The 17,128-nt window shown below is 45.0% G+C and overlaps 1 protein-coding gene across 2 annotated transcripts in view; it reads right to left on the reverse strand.

Annotated features, from left to right (window-relative positions):
* The window catches only part of Src64B (Tyrosine-protein kinase Src64B), a 33,644-nt gene continuing 16,516 nt past the window's right edge, over positions 1–17,128 (reverse strand). For both annotated transcript variants that reach the window (XM_075669165.1, XM_075669166.1), the window contains 6 exons: positions 16,280–16,429; positions 15,360–15,524; positions 13,724–13,983; positions 10,160–10,313; positions 9,547–9,678; positions 1–9,072 (listed from right to left, as the gene is read on the reverse strand). In XM_075669165.1, coding sequence (XP_075525280.1) covers positions 8,858–9,072; positions 9,547–9,678; positions 10,160–10,313; positions 13,724–13,983; positions 15,360–15,524; positions 16,280–16,429 — 1,076 coding nt within the window. In that variant the 3' untranslated portion in view covers positions 1–8,857. The remainder of the gene's footprint in view (positions 9,073–9,546; positions 9,679–10,159; positions 10,314–13,723; positions 13,984–15,359; positions 15,525–16,279; positions 16,430–17,128) is intronic.

Below are 17,128 nucleotides of genomic sequence, written 5' to 3' on the forward strand. Positions count from 1 at the left end.
TAAAAGAAGCATTTCCTTTATTGTACACCAGGTGTTGCTACCATTGAATGCAAATATGGCTACATTGTTTGGCGGACAAGGGGACAAGAGAATGACGTCACCATATTGAAACAAATAAAAATATAAACAAATAAGCTCCAACTTGGGCCACATGTCTGCTCCATGCCAAAACAACCACGAGGAAAAAAAGAAATGACACCCAAGAAGATTGGTCGCAAGTAACCCGGCATCACAGGTTGTATGCATAAGTAGTGTGAGCTCGTGCTTAGCCACAAAGATTACACCAAAGGCCAACTTCAACAAAATTTACCCGACTAAATTGGTTATTAGTTGTACTATCAAAGCAATCTCAGAGATAAGTTACAGTGCTGGTTGTCCATTTTAAAACAATTCTTTAAGTAACACCTGGTGGCTAACCGTGATTTCTTGGATGTTGCATAAGGGCACTGTGCTAGTTCTCAACATACTGGGCTCTGCGTCATTCCTGACGTTTGGTAATGGCAACATCATTTTTCAGTTTCGGTATCACAAATATGTAGTCAAGCTAGTTCCTCATGACTCAGCCACACGTAATTTAAACATTAGATTTCACGTGGAGGCTGCCCTGAATTTACATCATCTAGGCTTTGCATGCAGCCCGAAAATTTTGCTGCAGTTGACCTTTAACCTAAGACAAGCACAAATAAAGAAATTTCAGCATATGTACACGTCAAAAGGTTCGATCGCGAAAGATAAATATAAATACGACACATTCGGTAGCCTGCAAGACAAACACAAGTGTTCTTTTTTGGCTCGCGTCGACAACACACGCTTCAGTCCAGGCATGCTCAGGACTGTTACGTCGATAATGAAATCACACCAACAAAGGTCCACGCACTTCAATGTCGCAGTCTCATTCGTTGCAAATGCGTCTGTATAGTCCCGGCACCGGAACTTCCAAAAAGTCCATGCTACGTCTATGTCCCGGGTATCGTAATATGCCTTGGCTAGCCTGTGCACGCAGTGAAACAATACTGTGCAGGAGTTTACTATATCGTCCAAAATCGATCACTCCTATGAGCAAATCGTACGTCTCGGTTACAGACATCACAATGAGGTTAAAAACGTGCGTTTAATGCACTGGCCATGAGACATGACTGCAAATCTGTTATGGTCACGTGGTCCTCTAGCAACACGCTTGCAAGGAGTACCAGACGTTGCATAAATAAGCCACACAGATATAAACAGCTCTTCTGACCAAACTATTGGATTGATAGTGCTCGAAATTCACATGGAGGTAGCATTTTGTGGTGTAGTTTAAGGGGGGACGAGGCACTTTAAATTACAGTAAATGTATTTTTACCAGCCGATTTCAGAAATGCATTTTTTTTTCCATGATAAAATTTTTTTATGATATCCAAAACAGCGTGTTCTTTGTTTAGGGCCTAATTAGCAAATTAACAGCAACTTGTATGGTAACGTACAGCTCGCAGAATCGATTTTGAATGTTCGTAGTGCGTCGTAAATTATAAATCGTCGTTTTAGTATAGGTTGTCAAACTTGTTAGGAAAACAAAGATGCCCACCTTGATAATAGAGGAAAAAAATATCGAGTTGGGCATTTCTTGGGCGCAAAAGCTGAGCACGGACAAGCCAATAATTTTGTTAAAAGAGCAGTTTCATTTACACAGCTTTCAGCATATCCGAGCGGCAGCACTGTCAAAACGTCAAGTACCGAGGCAAGAATCACAGTCTAACACGAGAAAAGTACAGCACCAACAATAACTTCACATAAAAAAAGGGGGGGGGGGACAGAATACAAGTGGATACCTTTCATCAAGTTTGCAGGCCTATAGTTGTGTACAAGCAAAAGTTCCGTAATGTATATATATATATATATTTATGTATATATATAAAAGGCAATAGACCTATAGTGATGACAGAATACGTTGAGACAGCTTGTACATGTTCTGTTATCTACTGATAAATGTGTGGGGTATAGTAACTAAGCTGGGCAGGGAAGGAGCTGTTACTTCGATTCGACAACACATATACGAATAAAGCTACTGTGCGATACAAAAAAACGGCAGTAAAGTTGCCAGAGATGTAAAAAAATAATGGCCTGTGAAAGTAAGGTTGCACATGGCCACATTTATTTTGGAACCAGGAGAAGAATAGCATAAATGCCGTACAACTCTAGAGGACCCTAGGTAGTCCTCGGCAGTAAGACCTCGCTATATCATCTGAAATTTTGGCAATGAAGGAAGATGATATGGTCACGAGGATTTAAGGGGGAAATAGCTGACATACAAACAGCACTGGCATCAGTAACTGTGTCCAGGTATTGAAACACTACTAATGTCATCAGATGCTGTTGCCTTGTAGTCACTATATGCACCAGAGACTTTGCACAGGGCTGCAGGAAACCAATTTTACTATTATTTGCCATGGAACAATGCCATTAGCCGCCCACCATTAAGCACAGTACATGAATTCAGCACTCACGAGCCTATAACAGGCATGGTTATTACCACAGCGACATGGGCACCTTTAAGCATGCTTGAGTCTATCACAATCAAACTCAAAGCACATAGTGGGTTGATACATGGTAATGTTCGAGCATGCTGCTTGTTCCGTCACTCGACCACGAGTCAGTCGCAATCAAATTTCTCAATCAGAAAAAATTCTCAAGTGAAATTGAGACTGATATGCCTTGGCTCAGTAAGTTAGCTCACACAAATGCAAAAGAACCAAAATTTAGTCAACAAGTATCTTAAAGGGACACTAAAGCGAAACAATAAATCAGTTTAGACTAATGAATCATTCTTTGAGAACCCTGCAGGCAGTCATTTAAAAAAAAATAGTTTGATTATTAGATGAGAAAATGAAGGTCCAAGTATCAGTATTTGAATTTCGCACCGAAACCCCAGTGCCGGTACGCCAGCGTGACGTCAGGGATTCCAAAGTATGTTTTCGCATTTGGGCCGCGTTGGCCGAGTAAAGGTTCCGGAAACTTGCCATGTTTAATATTTGGTTCCTTTAGAACACAATGTAGTGAATCTGTAGCGCTATATATAATTAGTAAGCTCTAGAAGATGCCATCAAAATCCAAGACGTCACAGCCCCCAGGTGCGGGAACTTAAGTAGGCGTCACCACCCGCATTTCGTTCTTGTGCTTTTTCTGGCTTACCAAACGTCTTATCGTTGTAAGAGTGGTGTTTTTGGTGTTGTAGAATGGTAATTTACTGGTGCAGAAGAAATCATTTTTCACTTTAGTGTCCCTTTAAGAAAGACATATCTGAAGTAAAATATGGGTTGTGCTAAGATACTTGCACAATATAGCACATGTTTTGCAAATCCATGCTTGCAGTTGCTAGTGCTGATCACATCAATAAGGTGCAGCCCACCCTATACCTAGAACCAGATAGATAAAGCAGGTGTTTTGAGAAAGGAACTGTCTCCGCTGCTAATATTGCTACAACAGAGAATTGGTAAACTACTGTTTTCTGTTGCAGATGTATAAAGTGACGTCTGATATGTGGGAAACAACCAGGATCAATGTCCCGATGAGCGTTGAGAAGCGCTTTACTGCAACTGAGCTCAGATATTTTCAATTCATTTTAATCTGGTGCCCGCCTATGCGACAAGGTTACAAAAGTCCTGCATCATAGTTCACAGAGAAAGAAAAAATGATTGCTGTACTGTCCACCATGCAGTAAATTGAGCAATAAGGTAACATTTTCAAGTTCTATTGCCTTTTTTTTCGTTTGAGCTGAGCAAAGAGGAAATAGTCAACCATGCTTTTGAAATGCACAGGCTTGGTCTAGTGATACGCATGTCAGTGCTACTATTGACAAGTGAAGTGTGAATGGGACATCTCAAACGTTAACGATAAAAGCCAACAATCATGGTTGAGGTAAGCAAAAGAAATGCATGGTTTTTCGAAACTTGCTGCAAGGTACACCGCTAATTAGAAAGTGAAAACCAGGGGCACCATTAATTGACCTTTACCAAGCATAACCTTGCCGTCTTGTCAGCGTTTGAAACTGTCCCATTCATGTGCCATTCATCCATGACAGTAGTTCAAAGTAACCCAACCTATTGCTGCGTGCATCCCAGTGAGCTAAAGGTTTGTCTATGCAGAAAATGTAGTGAATTATTTTATACATGCAATACAGCTCATGTTAAACTCTGATGCTAAAGTACAACTTTTTCATGCTGCAAGGTTTACATGGTGAGTTTGGGCACAGATGTTAAAGGTGAATTGGGAAGGGGATTATACAGTTGGTAAACCAAGGATAAGTCTTATATGATGAAACACTGGTCAGTGCATATCTTGTACTATCAGCGAAGCACTCATCTTGTACGTGATGTGGTCATGAAAGCAATTCTTGATATGTTATAAAACCAGAGAAGCCTGACCAATGGCTTCTAGTAACGATTAGCCTTCCAGCACATCAACAACTGGCCTGATATTCTTTTGTTCTTTGCACAAATTTGTTCTGGACCACGAAAAACTAACAAAATGACGAGGCACCGACCTGCGATACGTCACGCATATATCGACGCGACTACTGTCACGTGCGACGCGCATCATGTGGCAAAGTCTAGGACTGCAAGGCCTGCTCATTGAAGTGAACATCAGGCCCCAGTCAACCAAATGACAAACATTGACCGTCGCATGACCACCATCACATCTGACACATGCATTGACATGCGACATCAAGCAAATTCTATCGCTGCAAGGCGTGTTTAATGGATTAGGCACCAATCTGTTGCACACCATACTACTGTCGCAATACACCTGTAACGTGCCATGAGATTTGCCATAAATGTCACATGTGACAAGGTCTAGGACTGCAAGGCCTGCCCAATGAAGTGAAGGTGGGCACCAATCTGTGACAAGATACATGTCTATCACATGACTACTGCAGCACCTGTCACATGTGACAAACATATTGACGTGCGACACATGGTAGGATCTAGGACTGTAAGGCTTGGTTAATAAAGCAAAAATTAAGTACTGCATTAAGATTTCCACCATAAGTAGCAAGCTTTGTGAAGCTTATTAAAAGAGCACAACATTAAGTACTCGACAGTGAACTGAATGCAGCTGGCTCATTTGCATAAAGCTGATAGATAGGCTGCTGAAGTTCTGCTTTAATCTGCTGGAACACAGCATATGAAAAAGCGACTCAAAACTCCACAGCAAAAATTAGATTGTACATAGTATAACACAATGTAAATGTTTCAAAGAATGAGAGAACAAAGTGACGAATTTTCACAAGCACAACCATGTCATAAAAATAACCTTCACACTATTATACAAACTTCCAAGTAAAGATCTACAAAAAGCACTGCAGTTCTTGAAAAAGGGAACACAAAAAGATCTACAAAAGTATTGCAATTTTTGGAACAGAAACCAAGTTCAGATGAAAGTGGGCAAACCCTCTAACAAAATCTGGTTAATTAAAATTGTAACACTGTATAAACTAGTACTAGAAGAGTCAGACGGATCCTTTCACCGAACCTGTGGGTGCTCAAGCGGACACAGCAAGACGAGCAAACGGCCACCACTAAAGAAAATATGTGAAAGGGGAAGATTTGCCTAATGCAATGATGACTGGATCAGCACAAGAGCAGACACCTTATCACGGTGACCTCAAGAACTTCTTTGGGCGCTTCAAAGATTTCATGTACAGAGTGAAGCATTCGAGTGAGGATTGATAAGAAAGCATCCTCTTGAGGCAAAGCAATACAAAGGAACTCTGCAAAAATGCTCCGCAAAGCGATAATATGAGGTTAGCAATAAGTCCCAGGTGCAACACAACGAAGTCTTTACATGAGAAAAAACTGAGACTGCACTCTGAAAACAGTTCACACCCTTTGGGGCGTAGTGTTGTTCCACAAACAATAATCATGATCTATCTTGAATGCCTTTCCTTTCTTTAATGCCACGAGCCAAGTATTCTAGGTCACAAATGGCATGCGCATTATCAACATGACATCGCATTCTTGACAAGTAGCAAGCGCAGAGCTTTGAAGAAAGGAAACGCAAGCAAGACAGATGATGATGGTTGTTTTCAGACGACGATAGACCCCAAAGGGTGTAAACAGTTAAAGTGTGTGGCATCATCTTGTTGGAGTTGCAAGTCCACTAATAAACCTATCACTCTAAACAAGTCTGTGATATGATAGCTGTTCAGGTGCAGTATTATTCCAGCAGCCAGCTGCGTTATCTAGCTATAGATAACTTCACGAGCCTAGGCCAGGGCATACTTCCACAGTCCTTTCTTTTTTGAGAGAGGGGCCAAGACTGCAAGTGGGAGAATAGAATCTAACATTTTGTAAAAGCAGCACTAATGGACGGGCCTACAAAAAGTAGGGCAAAGCAAAGACGCAGTGCTATCTATATTTTGTGGTCATGTTTGTTAACACTGCCTTTCCAACATACAACTCGCCCTATTAGTCAGCTTGCTGACTGAGTGCCGACCTTCCGTCAATCCCAACGGCACAGTCTGCAGGGGTTACGTCAGCTTAGTACTAGGAGTGAAGTTTACTTTTTACTAGGCGTGTGCGAGTATTCAATATTTCTAACACGAATCGGACAGATCTCGTTATTCGATGCAAGAGTTAACTATTCAAGTTGTTGAATATTCATTTCATTCGAATACTAAGGCGCAGAAAGAGTAGGAAAAACTAATCAAGAGGAGAGTCCGCCGAATGATTCTGCTACAGGAGAACCATGGTTGCTGGCCAGACGTACAGGTTTGTGATATGAACGCATGGAGGAAATCATTCACGTACAACGGTTTCCAGTAGTTATGACTGTCTCACCTTAGGCAGCCTACGAATTCTGTCTCCAACTCTGTCTTCCAATTTAGGCAAATCTACTTATTAGTATTTGGGCAATGTCACCATGCTTGGATCTCTTTAAAAAATTAGCGGTGGCTTAGCTTGGCTATGCCAGGATATACGTAGTGTGAGCTAAGGTTCATGGTTGGGCACGTCGCTCAGCCTCCTGGCGACACCGCTTTACTAGACGTTCCTCCCTTTGCTCCGGTGTCTCCGCAGCACGTTTAGCCCTCTGTTCATTCTTCCTACGCTCAACCGCTAATTGCCAGGCAACTACTTCGGGATCCGATGAGTTAACCTTCTCCACTCTTCTGCGCCGCTGAGCGGCAATTTCGCTCTCCTTCTCCATGACTATACCACACTGGCAAACGCCCTGCTACATATATACCCCCACTGATACCTCTGCGCAAGCGCACAAAATGAGAGGTGCTATCAAGCAGCTCTGGCGCAGCGTCAGACTTGGCTACTGCGCAACGGCGGCACACAGCTGGACGCGCGCCGGAGCTAGTGCGTCTGCCGCGGCTATGATGTCACTCCTCTGGAATGCGCAGACCAGCGAGGCGCGCGTTGCGGCGGTGGCTGTGTGCCGTGTGACGTTACTGCTCCTCGCGCATGCGCAGCACGGCTCTCCAGGAGCCATGCAAAATTGCTCAACCTCGGCCAGTGTATCTCACACTACAAAACAATGCATAGCATTGTATGGCATTGTATGAATGCGCTTAACACTACAGTTCTATGTGCATCCGACAACATGCCTTTTGTTTGCTGAATTACTGTCATTGTTATAGTGTGCCAGATACAGTCACGTTTGCTTTGTTCTCATTTGCAAGGTATTCAAATGAGCTGCAATGCATTCGATAACGGCATTAAATGTACAAAGCATAAATAAGCCTTTTGTTGCCAAACAGACTGCATGGGGGTTTTTATATCTTACTTTGTTTAGAAATGATAATATATTCTACATTCAATTCGACATTCGAAGCCCTTTAGCACAACATTTACAGCAACAGCACAAGACTGTGACCAGCACTTAACAATTTACATAGATGAAGGGCATTCGGGTGAGCGTGCGTCATGTGTTGATTGCGCACAGTGCGAAGTTCCTGTGAGAAATTCAGATTTTTCATGGCATTCCCACTCTGCACACTTAAGCTTGTGAATGTTCGTACACAGCGTACTTCTTGTGCCCGTCTGACTCTTTCGAATAAGACATTTTTTATTTTTTCACATTAGCTTCAATACCATCTGGATGATGTGTGAAGCTCAAACCAAAAGGTGTGAAGTATACACAAGGGCCTTTGGGAACACCATTACAAGACTGCTTATAGCATCTCCTGGTTGTTACATCTTAGAGCTGGGCCAATAGAAGCCTAGGTTATAACAATATGAAAGCAATGCACCCATTCACCTCCATCTGGTTGATATATGCGGTCTTCATGCAAACCGAGGCAATCTACACATTTGCAAAGTCCACGCCAAAAGCCCTTGACAATATACAAGAGTGCTTCTAATGCTTCTGGCCGTCTCACTTTGATTGAGTTGATGGAAGCCAAAGTCATACCAATATAAGACCAATGCAATTACTCACTTCCATTCAGTTGATGTACGAGGCCTTCACACAAATCAAGGCAACCTACAGAGTTCGCAAAGTCTGCACAAAGGCCATTGATTATACAAGACGAGACTTGCTTATGTGTCCCGACTTTCGTTTAAGACTGAGCCAATGAAATCCAAGGCTGAATTAATGTAAACACAATGCATGCATTGATCTTCATCTGGTCGATGTACGATGAGTTTGTGCAAACCATAAAGCATGCGAAAGCCCTAGAAAATACACAACAAGACTGCTTCTGTTGTCTTCTGGCTCTTTCGCTCTAGGATTGAGCCGATGGAAGTCAATGCACCACTGGTGCGACTCACGTTCCTGCTGTCTCATGACCTCTGGGCAACTGTTGGTGCACCGACCTCCGAAACGCACATTACAGATGTCTCCCGCACAACTGCACCTGACACTCACTACCAATTCAGAAGTCCTCGGCGTCCCTGTAGCTGGGCTCAGTGGAGACGAAGTAGTCGTCGAAGAAGCCGAAAAGGTACTCGAACGTGGGCCGCTTCTCGGGGTCGGCCTCCCAGCAGTTGAGCATGATGTTGTAGACAGAGTCCGGACATTCAGAGTTGGTCGGCTTGGGCATCCGGTAACCCCGGTCCACGTACTCTATCACCTGCCGGTTGGGCATTGCTGGAACACAAAAGAAGTTGCAAGGCTTCAGAAGAATGTTGTTTGCTTCGCAATTCCACGGTCCGTGTTCTTGATCGGTTACCTACCACTGTCAACGAGTTGATTAGAGCTATGCCTGTGGGAATGGATGAGACACCTTCCACCAGCCTTAATTTTTATGCCCTGTCTGTCACAAGCATGACCTCCACTTCAGGGAGATGTCGTGGTGGTTGTTTGCACCACGCAAAATGGAATGCAACACCGAAAATCATCAACTCAGATTATGCCTTAACGTAATACACACAGAACTAGAATAAGATCTCTAAAGCAGTGCAAAGTAGTAGTCCTTTTTTTCTTTACAGGGCACTTCTATTTTCTTTCAGTGTTGCAAGCGCCTGGTGCAGTAAAATGTTCGTAAAATATGTAATGACAAAAAGAAAAGCATTGCACTATGGTCACCATCACAAGAAGAAACAAAAGGGGGGGGGTACATACCCGGGTAAGGGATCTGCCCATGGGTGATGAGTTCGTAAAGCAAGATGCCGTAGGACCACACGTCGGACTTTATGGAAAACTTGCCGTACAGGGCTGCCTCGGGGGCCGTCCACTTGATGGGGAACTTGGCACCTGCGTATGTAGGCGGGGATGCAGGTCCTTCATCAAGGGCCAGATGACTGGTCAACGCAGTAATCACGACTGTTGTAAAGTTCACTAGCTTTTATGGATTCCTTCAGGCCTCGTCCCCCCCGTATGCGCATCTCCATGCATTTAACCCAGGTAAGCTTCATAAATCTATACTTACATTAAATGGTCAATGCAGTAATCGCAAGTGTTTCAAACTGCAGCGGCTGTTATAGATACCGTCAGCTCTTGCTGTGTTCACACGCCCTCCTTTTAGTTGCACTACAAAACTAGCTGACCTAGCCAAACCTCCACAAACCTCTGTGACATGACAGGCACCAATGGCACTGGACGTATACAGTCCGAGTAAGTCAACAGCCCATAACAACTACTGCTGCAAGTAAGCTGCACGCAATTATGCAACGCTTAGCTTATCTCAACGAAAACTGCAATAGCACAAGTGGCAAAGTCACAGGCCAACACCCACCTTGCCTTGCGGTGTACTCGGAGTCTTCGATGATCCTGGCCAGTCCAAAGTCCGCAACCTTGACCACGTTGTTCTCACCGACGAGAATGTTACGTGCGGCCAGGTCACGGTGGATCAACTGTTTGCTCTCCAGGTAGGCCATGCCGCTGGCAATCTGTGCACAACACGGGAGTGCTTCCTGCTCAGTCTTCGCTTCACTGAAGAATGGCATATAACAACTTCCCGAGGGCTTGCATATGGCTCTATTTAGCATTTCCAAATATGCTCCCGCTATAATTGACTGACTGGTTCGTTTGTTATGAATTGAAAACGTTGGCAACAAACACAACGTGCTGGTTGGTGGCTTTTCCACAATGTCAAATTGTTAAATGAATGAATGTCAGATGATCAGTGGAATGAAACGTTGCAGTTGCTTAGCAGTTCGTAGCCAAATGTGGGGCAGTCATAACATAACCTCTTTCAAACATAACATTGAAAGCATCATAGCTATGAAGGCCCATTTCTCTTCAGCATCTCAAAATGGACTTTTTCCAGATAATTTAGCTTCACAAGATGTGCTAACTTGTCATACTTTGCAACAAGTTCAACGTGCTGCTATCATGGTATTCATCATACAACATCGCTGATAAACCATCAAGTTCACTATCAGCAAAACAAATTTCCACAGTCCCATCGTGTGTATTATACAGAGGGAGTCTACTGTATCCCAATCCTCATCATCACATAATAGGGCCATAGGGTATCAGTTGCAGCAAGTTATCGCTTAGCCCATGATGCACTTGCCGAAACTTCATGAACTCACTGAATGACAGAGGAACGTACAGTCGACTCCCGATAATTCGAAGCTGCTTAATTGGAATTTTCGGTTAATTAGAAGTGAAGTGCTGGTCCCGTCAGTTTTGCATGTAATCCTATAGAAGAAATCGCTCGATAATTCGAAGTCCTCATCCAGTAATATTGTTTAATTGGAAGTTAATTTTCAGCCGGGATCCTCGAGGTGACCGTCATTCTTTGGTAGAATGTGCAATTTTTCAAGTGTTGCAACAGTTCCGTGCTCCGCGTTGGTGTCATCGCCACCGCAGCCGCCCGCAACGCCATCCTTCTTGGAGCGGCGCGATTATTCATTGCTACGGCTGCCGTGGCCTCCGTGATCAACTCCGGCGGGAGGCGAAGCGGCTGAGTTGATCAGGAGGCCACGCGGGTGCCATAGGTGCACGCAGCGCTGCATACTGGCAGTGGCGAGATTGTGCGAGATTAGTCTTGCAGCGTGCGCAGCGCGTGTTGGTCGAGCGCCTTTGTGCGGCAAGCTCGTAGGCTAGGTTGTTCCACGAGTGATTCGGAATTGACTGTACCTAGTCACGCAGTTTATAGCCATGGCAAACGGTGGCTCTTATCGCACGCTCGACCTGGCAACGAAAGCGGAGGTTTTGAAGGAAGTTGAGAAGGGAGGTGCCGCCAAACAAGACATAGCGCGGAAGTACGGGATCAAGCCGAACATGCTCTCTAACTACATCAAGAACAAGCGCACAATAATGGATGCATTTGAGAACGACAAGTTCAAGACTTCTCGGAAGCGAATGCGCACCGGCGCTTACCCAGAGTTGGAGAAGGCTCTGCTGGTTTGGATTAGGGAGGCCAGGAGCAACAAATTTCCTCTCAGCGGAGACATTGTTGCGATGAAAGCCCGAACGCTTGCAGAAATGTTGGGGATCGATGACTTCGTTTCGTCAGATGGATGGCTGACGCGCTTTAAAGATCGCCATGACCTGGTTTTCAAGAGCGTGTGTGGTGAAAAGGCGTCCGTTAACCAAGAAACATGCGCCACGTGGAAGGACGGAAAGCTGCGTGAATATCTCGCCGAATACAGACCGGAAGACATCTTCAATGCAGATGAGACTGCACTCTTCTATCGGCTTCTACCAGAGAAGACCCTGACATTCAAGGACGACGACTGTGCTGGGGGCAAACACAGCAAGGAGAGAGTGTCTGTGCTGATCGCGGCAAACATGACTGGCACGGAACGATGTCGGTTACTTGTGATCGGGAAAGCCGCGAAGCCTAGATGTTTTAAAGGCGTGAAGACGCTGCCTGTGGACTATGAGGCGAACAAAAAAGCGTTGATGACGGCCGAAATCTTCAAGAGCTGGATAAGCAAATTGGACCGCAAGTTTGCTGCTTCGAACCGCAAGGTGTTGTTCCTTGTCGATCACTGCAGTGCTCACGTGAATGTGCCAGTCTTGAGTGCAATACGCCTCGCATTTTTGCCTGCAAACACGACGGCTGTTTTTCAGCCAATGGACCAAGGCATCATCAAGAATGTTAAAGTCCTGTACAGGCGGCACCTCCTCGAGCGCATGATTTTGTGTATGGATAGCTCCACAAAGTACGAGGTGAGCCTGCTTAGTGCCATCCACATGTTGGCGCGAGCATGGGATCGTGTGAAGCAAGAAACAATCGCAAACTGCTTCAGGGCTTGCGGTTTTGTGGCAGCTTCTTCGGAGGATGCCTCTAAAATTTCAGCGTAAGAAACGTCAACAAGCGAGCTTGACGGCACCGATTTTGGTGATGCTCTCGGGGACGTCAATTTTGAAGATTACGTCGCCGTAGACAAGGCGGTCGAAACGTGCGGTACGCTGACCGATAGCGAAATTGTAGAGATTATTCGGCCCCAGGAAGCGACCCAGGAAAGCGACGATGACGTTGAAGGCGAGCCACAACCTAAGGTTGCCGATGTAGCTGCGGGCCTTGCTCTTGCGGAGCGCTTCTTTGCCGCTGAAGGTAACGCGGAAGAAGCGTTCCGCCACATCTACAGCCTGCAGAACTTGCTTTCAGCAGCGCGATTCGGCAAGAAGAAGCAAAGCAAGATGACCGACTATTTTTCTTAGAGAAAATACTCGATTTCGCCACAAATAAAGTGCTGTTTTTTATGTTTTGTGCTTAATTGGAAGTTCGTTCAATTCGAAGTTTTTTGCGGTCCCCGTGAACTTCGTATTAACGGGAGTAGACTGTATAATCAAATCACATGTGCAATAACACCATTGTACTATTTAGAATCTACATGAATGCCAGTGACAACGTTCTAACAACACATGGGGAGAACACGTTGGCATGACGCCGTACGCACGGTAGCTGCTGCTGCAAAGCAAGAACAGAGCCCCGTCAGCTACCAGGCGCCTCACAACGCTGGCATGACAAGTTCCGCCAGCGCCTCACAGGCATCTCGCGTTGGTGGCGCACGAGATGAAAGAGACAGAAAACTGTTGGCATTAGTCAGTGCAAAGCATTAGACAGCTTTAGCATGATGTTTGCTGTCCATCTGGCTCACACCAGCGTAGGCACACAGATGCTTAACAGAACGCTACTGCGTGTACACAATGCTCACGCGAGCAACAGAAGCGCAGAACGGGCTGCACTGCTGAGTAATGGTGCATACACTTGGCTTTTTTGTATTTGCAGCCTAATGTACTGCGCGTCTTGGGTAATTGCGCCGCCGACACCAGGACAGCACAACGGCGTGAATGCGTCGCGGGTGTTCGCGCAATTGCCATCGCAGCAAAAGCTGACCTGTGCGGCCATGTCTATGAGTGCGGGCAGCTTGAGCCCACGGCCGTCGCGTCCGCGCAGGTGCTCGAGCAGCGAGCCGTGGGCCATGTACTCAGTGACGATGTAGATGGGCTCCTCCTTGGAGCAGACGGCGTACAGAGAGACCAGCTTCTCGTGGCGGAACTTCTTCATGATGGCCGCCTCCTGGAGGAACGCCGCCGGGTCCATCGTGCCCGGCTTTAGAGTCTTGATCGCCACCTCCGTGCTGCCCTTCCACAAACCTGCGAGCGATTTTCAAGAGCAACTACTTGGACCAGTTTCCATACGCAGCGACACTGCATCGGAAGAACTCTTTGGCCTTATCAAGGCATTTGCAGAATTATGCACATGTGAAACTAACAAGGCACACGCAGAAACGTAAAAACAACGACGACAACACAGCCTGCACTTCCAACTCCCTTTTTTCTCATCCCCCCCGTCAGCTGCGTGACTGACTGGACAGCCTGGCTCAGGTCCGGGGACATCGACCGACAGCTTGAACTGATGGACTGGGCAGGGAAGGCCAAGCAGGCCCAGGGCCTTACTTGAGCCCGATCCCTCAGCCACCTCCCCCTTTCCCCTTTCGATAAAGTTTACCACCACCACCATTCAGCGTGCACACAATAATAGCATCCAGTAGGGGCACTCCAATATTTGAAACTCTGTTGAACATCTGAACATATTTAGAATATTTTTCAAATGCTTTGCACTGTCAAATGTGCTGGATCAAACGTAGAATTGAGGCGAAATTGCAGCATTGATGCCAGTCATTGTGGACTTTAGCAGAAGCACAAGAAGATATATTTTTTTTTTCAGTTAAAATGCAATCATATGCAATTAAACATTGTTTGGTGACGACATTTGGCAGTAGGCATTGCTTAACCCTGTTTAAGGTTGCTGCACTTGAGCATTCTGTTGACAATAAATCTGAATGTGCTTTGTTGCAACATTATTTGCATGTACTAGTATCCCCGTGTTCCACAGCTATTCCAACTATAGAAAAATACTTCCTTTTTTCTAAAAGATTTGTACGTGGCTTCAAATGATGTGCACCTTCAATGTAGTGCTGATGGTACGCACAGATGCAAACTTGTACACAGGACTCTTCAATGTGCTATGAATAAACCACACTTCTTACTATTCCATATGCAATCACAGAAGTAACTTGCCAACATTTTCTATGCCAGGATATGAACATTAGTATAGATTTCAAATAGTGTTGTTTGCACTCCCCTAGTACTTTGTTATCCAATGTAGGAAGCTATGCTGTAAGTTGTCTAAATTGTACTTACATATGGAGATACTGAACTGCTTATAAGAGTGACTGTCCATTTTTCTGTTCGCCCATCTTATTTATCTATTTTATTTATACATCATGATGCTAGAGACAAAATTGAAATCAACGGTCACCTGACAAGGCCTCCAAGCACAACAATACTCATTCACCACATAACGACATTGGAGAGAGAGAAAAAAAGAAACATTATACATAAGGGTTGACAAACAGGTTGTTCATGAATACTTAATCAGGATTGAGCTTTCTTTAGTAACAGGGCAAAAGTAACGAAAAAAAAGTTATGTGGCAAAAAAAAAAGTGAAAAAGGCGGGCGACACTTACCGTACCAGACCTCGCCAAAGTTGCCACTTCCCAACTTTCGGATGAGCTGCACTGAGCTGCGTGGGATCTCCCACTCGTCGCGTGTCTCTGGCGACAGGTCCCAGACCACGGGCTTGGGCTTGGGGCACGCGATTGTGAGCTTGTGGCACAAGCCATTTGCACCTTCTGCACATGCGAACAACAAGATGGCAAACACGAAGTATTCAGAGTGCTTCAGAAGAGGGTGTTAGAGAGGTCTTTCCAAGAAATTACCTGTGTCACTTTTCTTTCTTGCCACAAAATTGAGAAGTGTTGACATGCCCGCATTGAAAACTGATGATGTGTTTTGGACACCCTCGTACCATGAGCGCAAATTTAAACTTGAACAGAAGAATGTCGATGGCGACACCTTTTGCATGTAATTACACGAAAGGGCGATGTGTAGTTGCCCTGTGGCCAGTGTTTCTTAGCATAATGTACTCCCAAAAGCAGACTTTGGAGCCTGAATTAAGCCGCTGTTACAAGTGCAGGTGAACATAAAAATACAGCAGTGCCCATCAGTTGTTCACAACTTGTTCACGTTTTGAGTTATGCTGGTAGTGCCTTGTTTCGCTAGATTTGTCAGTGTGACGTTTGTAGTTAACATCAGAAGTGCGAATACGTGTACAGGATGTAACTGGCAATTCCTTGCATGTTCAAGAAATTCTGGCATGACACTTTAGTAATGGAGTTGACAGCTATCGGATAAAGAAATAAAAAGTGGGATGCAGTACCCCTTTAAGCACTTCCCTGTCTATCTCTCTCCCTTCTTTCTCTTCCCCTTCTCCCAGCGAAGGGTAGCCAACTGGACTCTTGACTGGTTAACATCCCTGCTTTCCTTAAATCCCTCTGCCTCTCTCTGTCTTGAAATGTGGCGGCAGAGGCACCAATGTGGCACTCACCCATGTAGTAGGAGATGAGCTCTTGGAGGGTGGAGAAGGTCTTCTTGGTGGTGACAAAGAAGCCACCATTGTCCATCGTCTTCACCTTGTAGTGCTTTACGTGGTCCCCCTTGGTTGGCTCGAAGTCGCGGATCGACAGCGAGAACGCCCCTACGCGCAAACAAATCCAGAGCCTTTAACAATCTCTATCACACAGGCGAGATTAGCAGCACTAAGTGCAGAATGCCTTGCTTTCTTCAATGCCAATATTTCCAAGGCTATGCCCCGCGCCCAGATTGCACTTCCCCCATGTTACAGTGATGGAAACCGCAAACCACTTGGTTAATTTCCAACGTACTCTTAAAACATTTTCGTTTGTTTAATCATCATCATCATTAGCCTATTTTATGTCCGCTACAGGACAAAGGCCTCTCCCTGTGATCTCCAACTACCCCTGTCCTGCATCAATTCATTCCAACTTGCGCCTGCAAATTTTTAATGGACAGTTTTGAGTCCAAGAACTATTGACCGCGTAATGATAATTTTGCAAGAGCCTATAGTGCGAAGCGCTAACAATGGGACGACAACAGACAAGGATGAGTGATGACTTCCAACTAAGGTTTAATTGCGAAAATGCTGCGATTTACAGTACAGGTTCCCAGAAAGTTGTATAGCAAGAAGGCAGGACGCTAGACAGCATTTCTACAACAGACCCTAGCTCATTTGTATTTCATGAGGTGGGTGTGGTTGTAGGGATGAAACCATGAGCAACAGAAAAGCACTGGCACACGCATTTTGAACTTCATTGCAAATGAACTGAGATTGGTTGGGCAAGTGTGCAACACAGAGAAGCAGACTTACAGAAAATCA

This window comes from Dermacentor variabilis, chromosome 9, assembly GCF_050947875.1.
Source record: "Dermacentor variabilis isolate Ectoservices chromosome 9, ASM5094787v1, whole genome shotgun sequence".
Classification (NCBI taxonomy): domain Eukaryota; kingdom Metazoa; phylum Arthropoda; class Arachnida; order Ixodida; family Ixodidae; genus Dermacentor; species Dermacentor variabilis.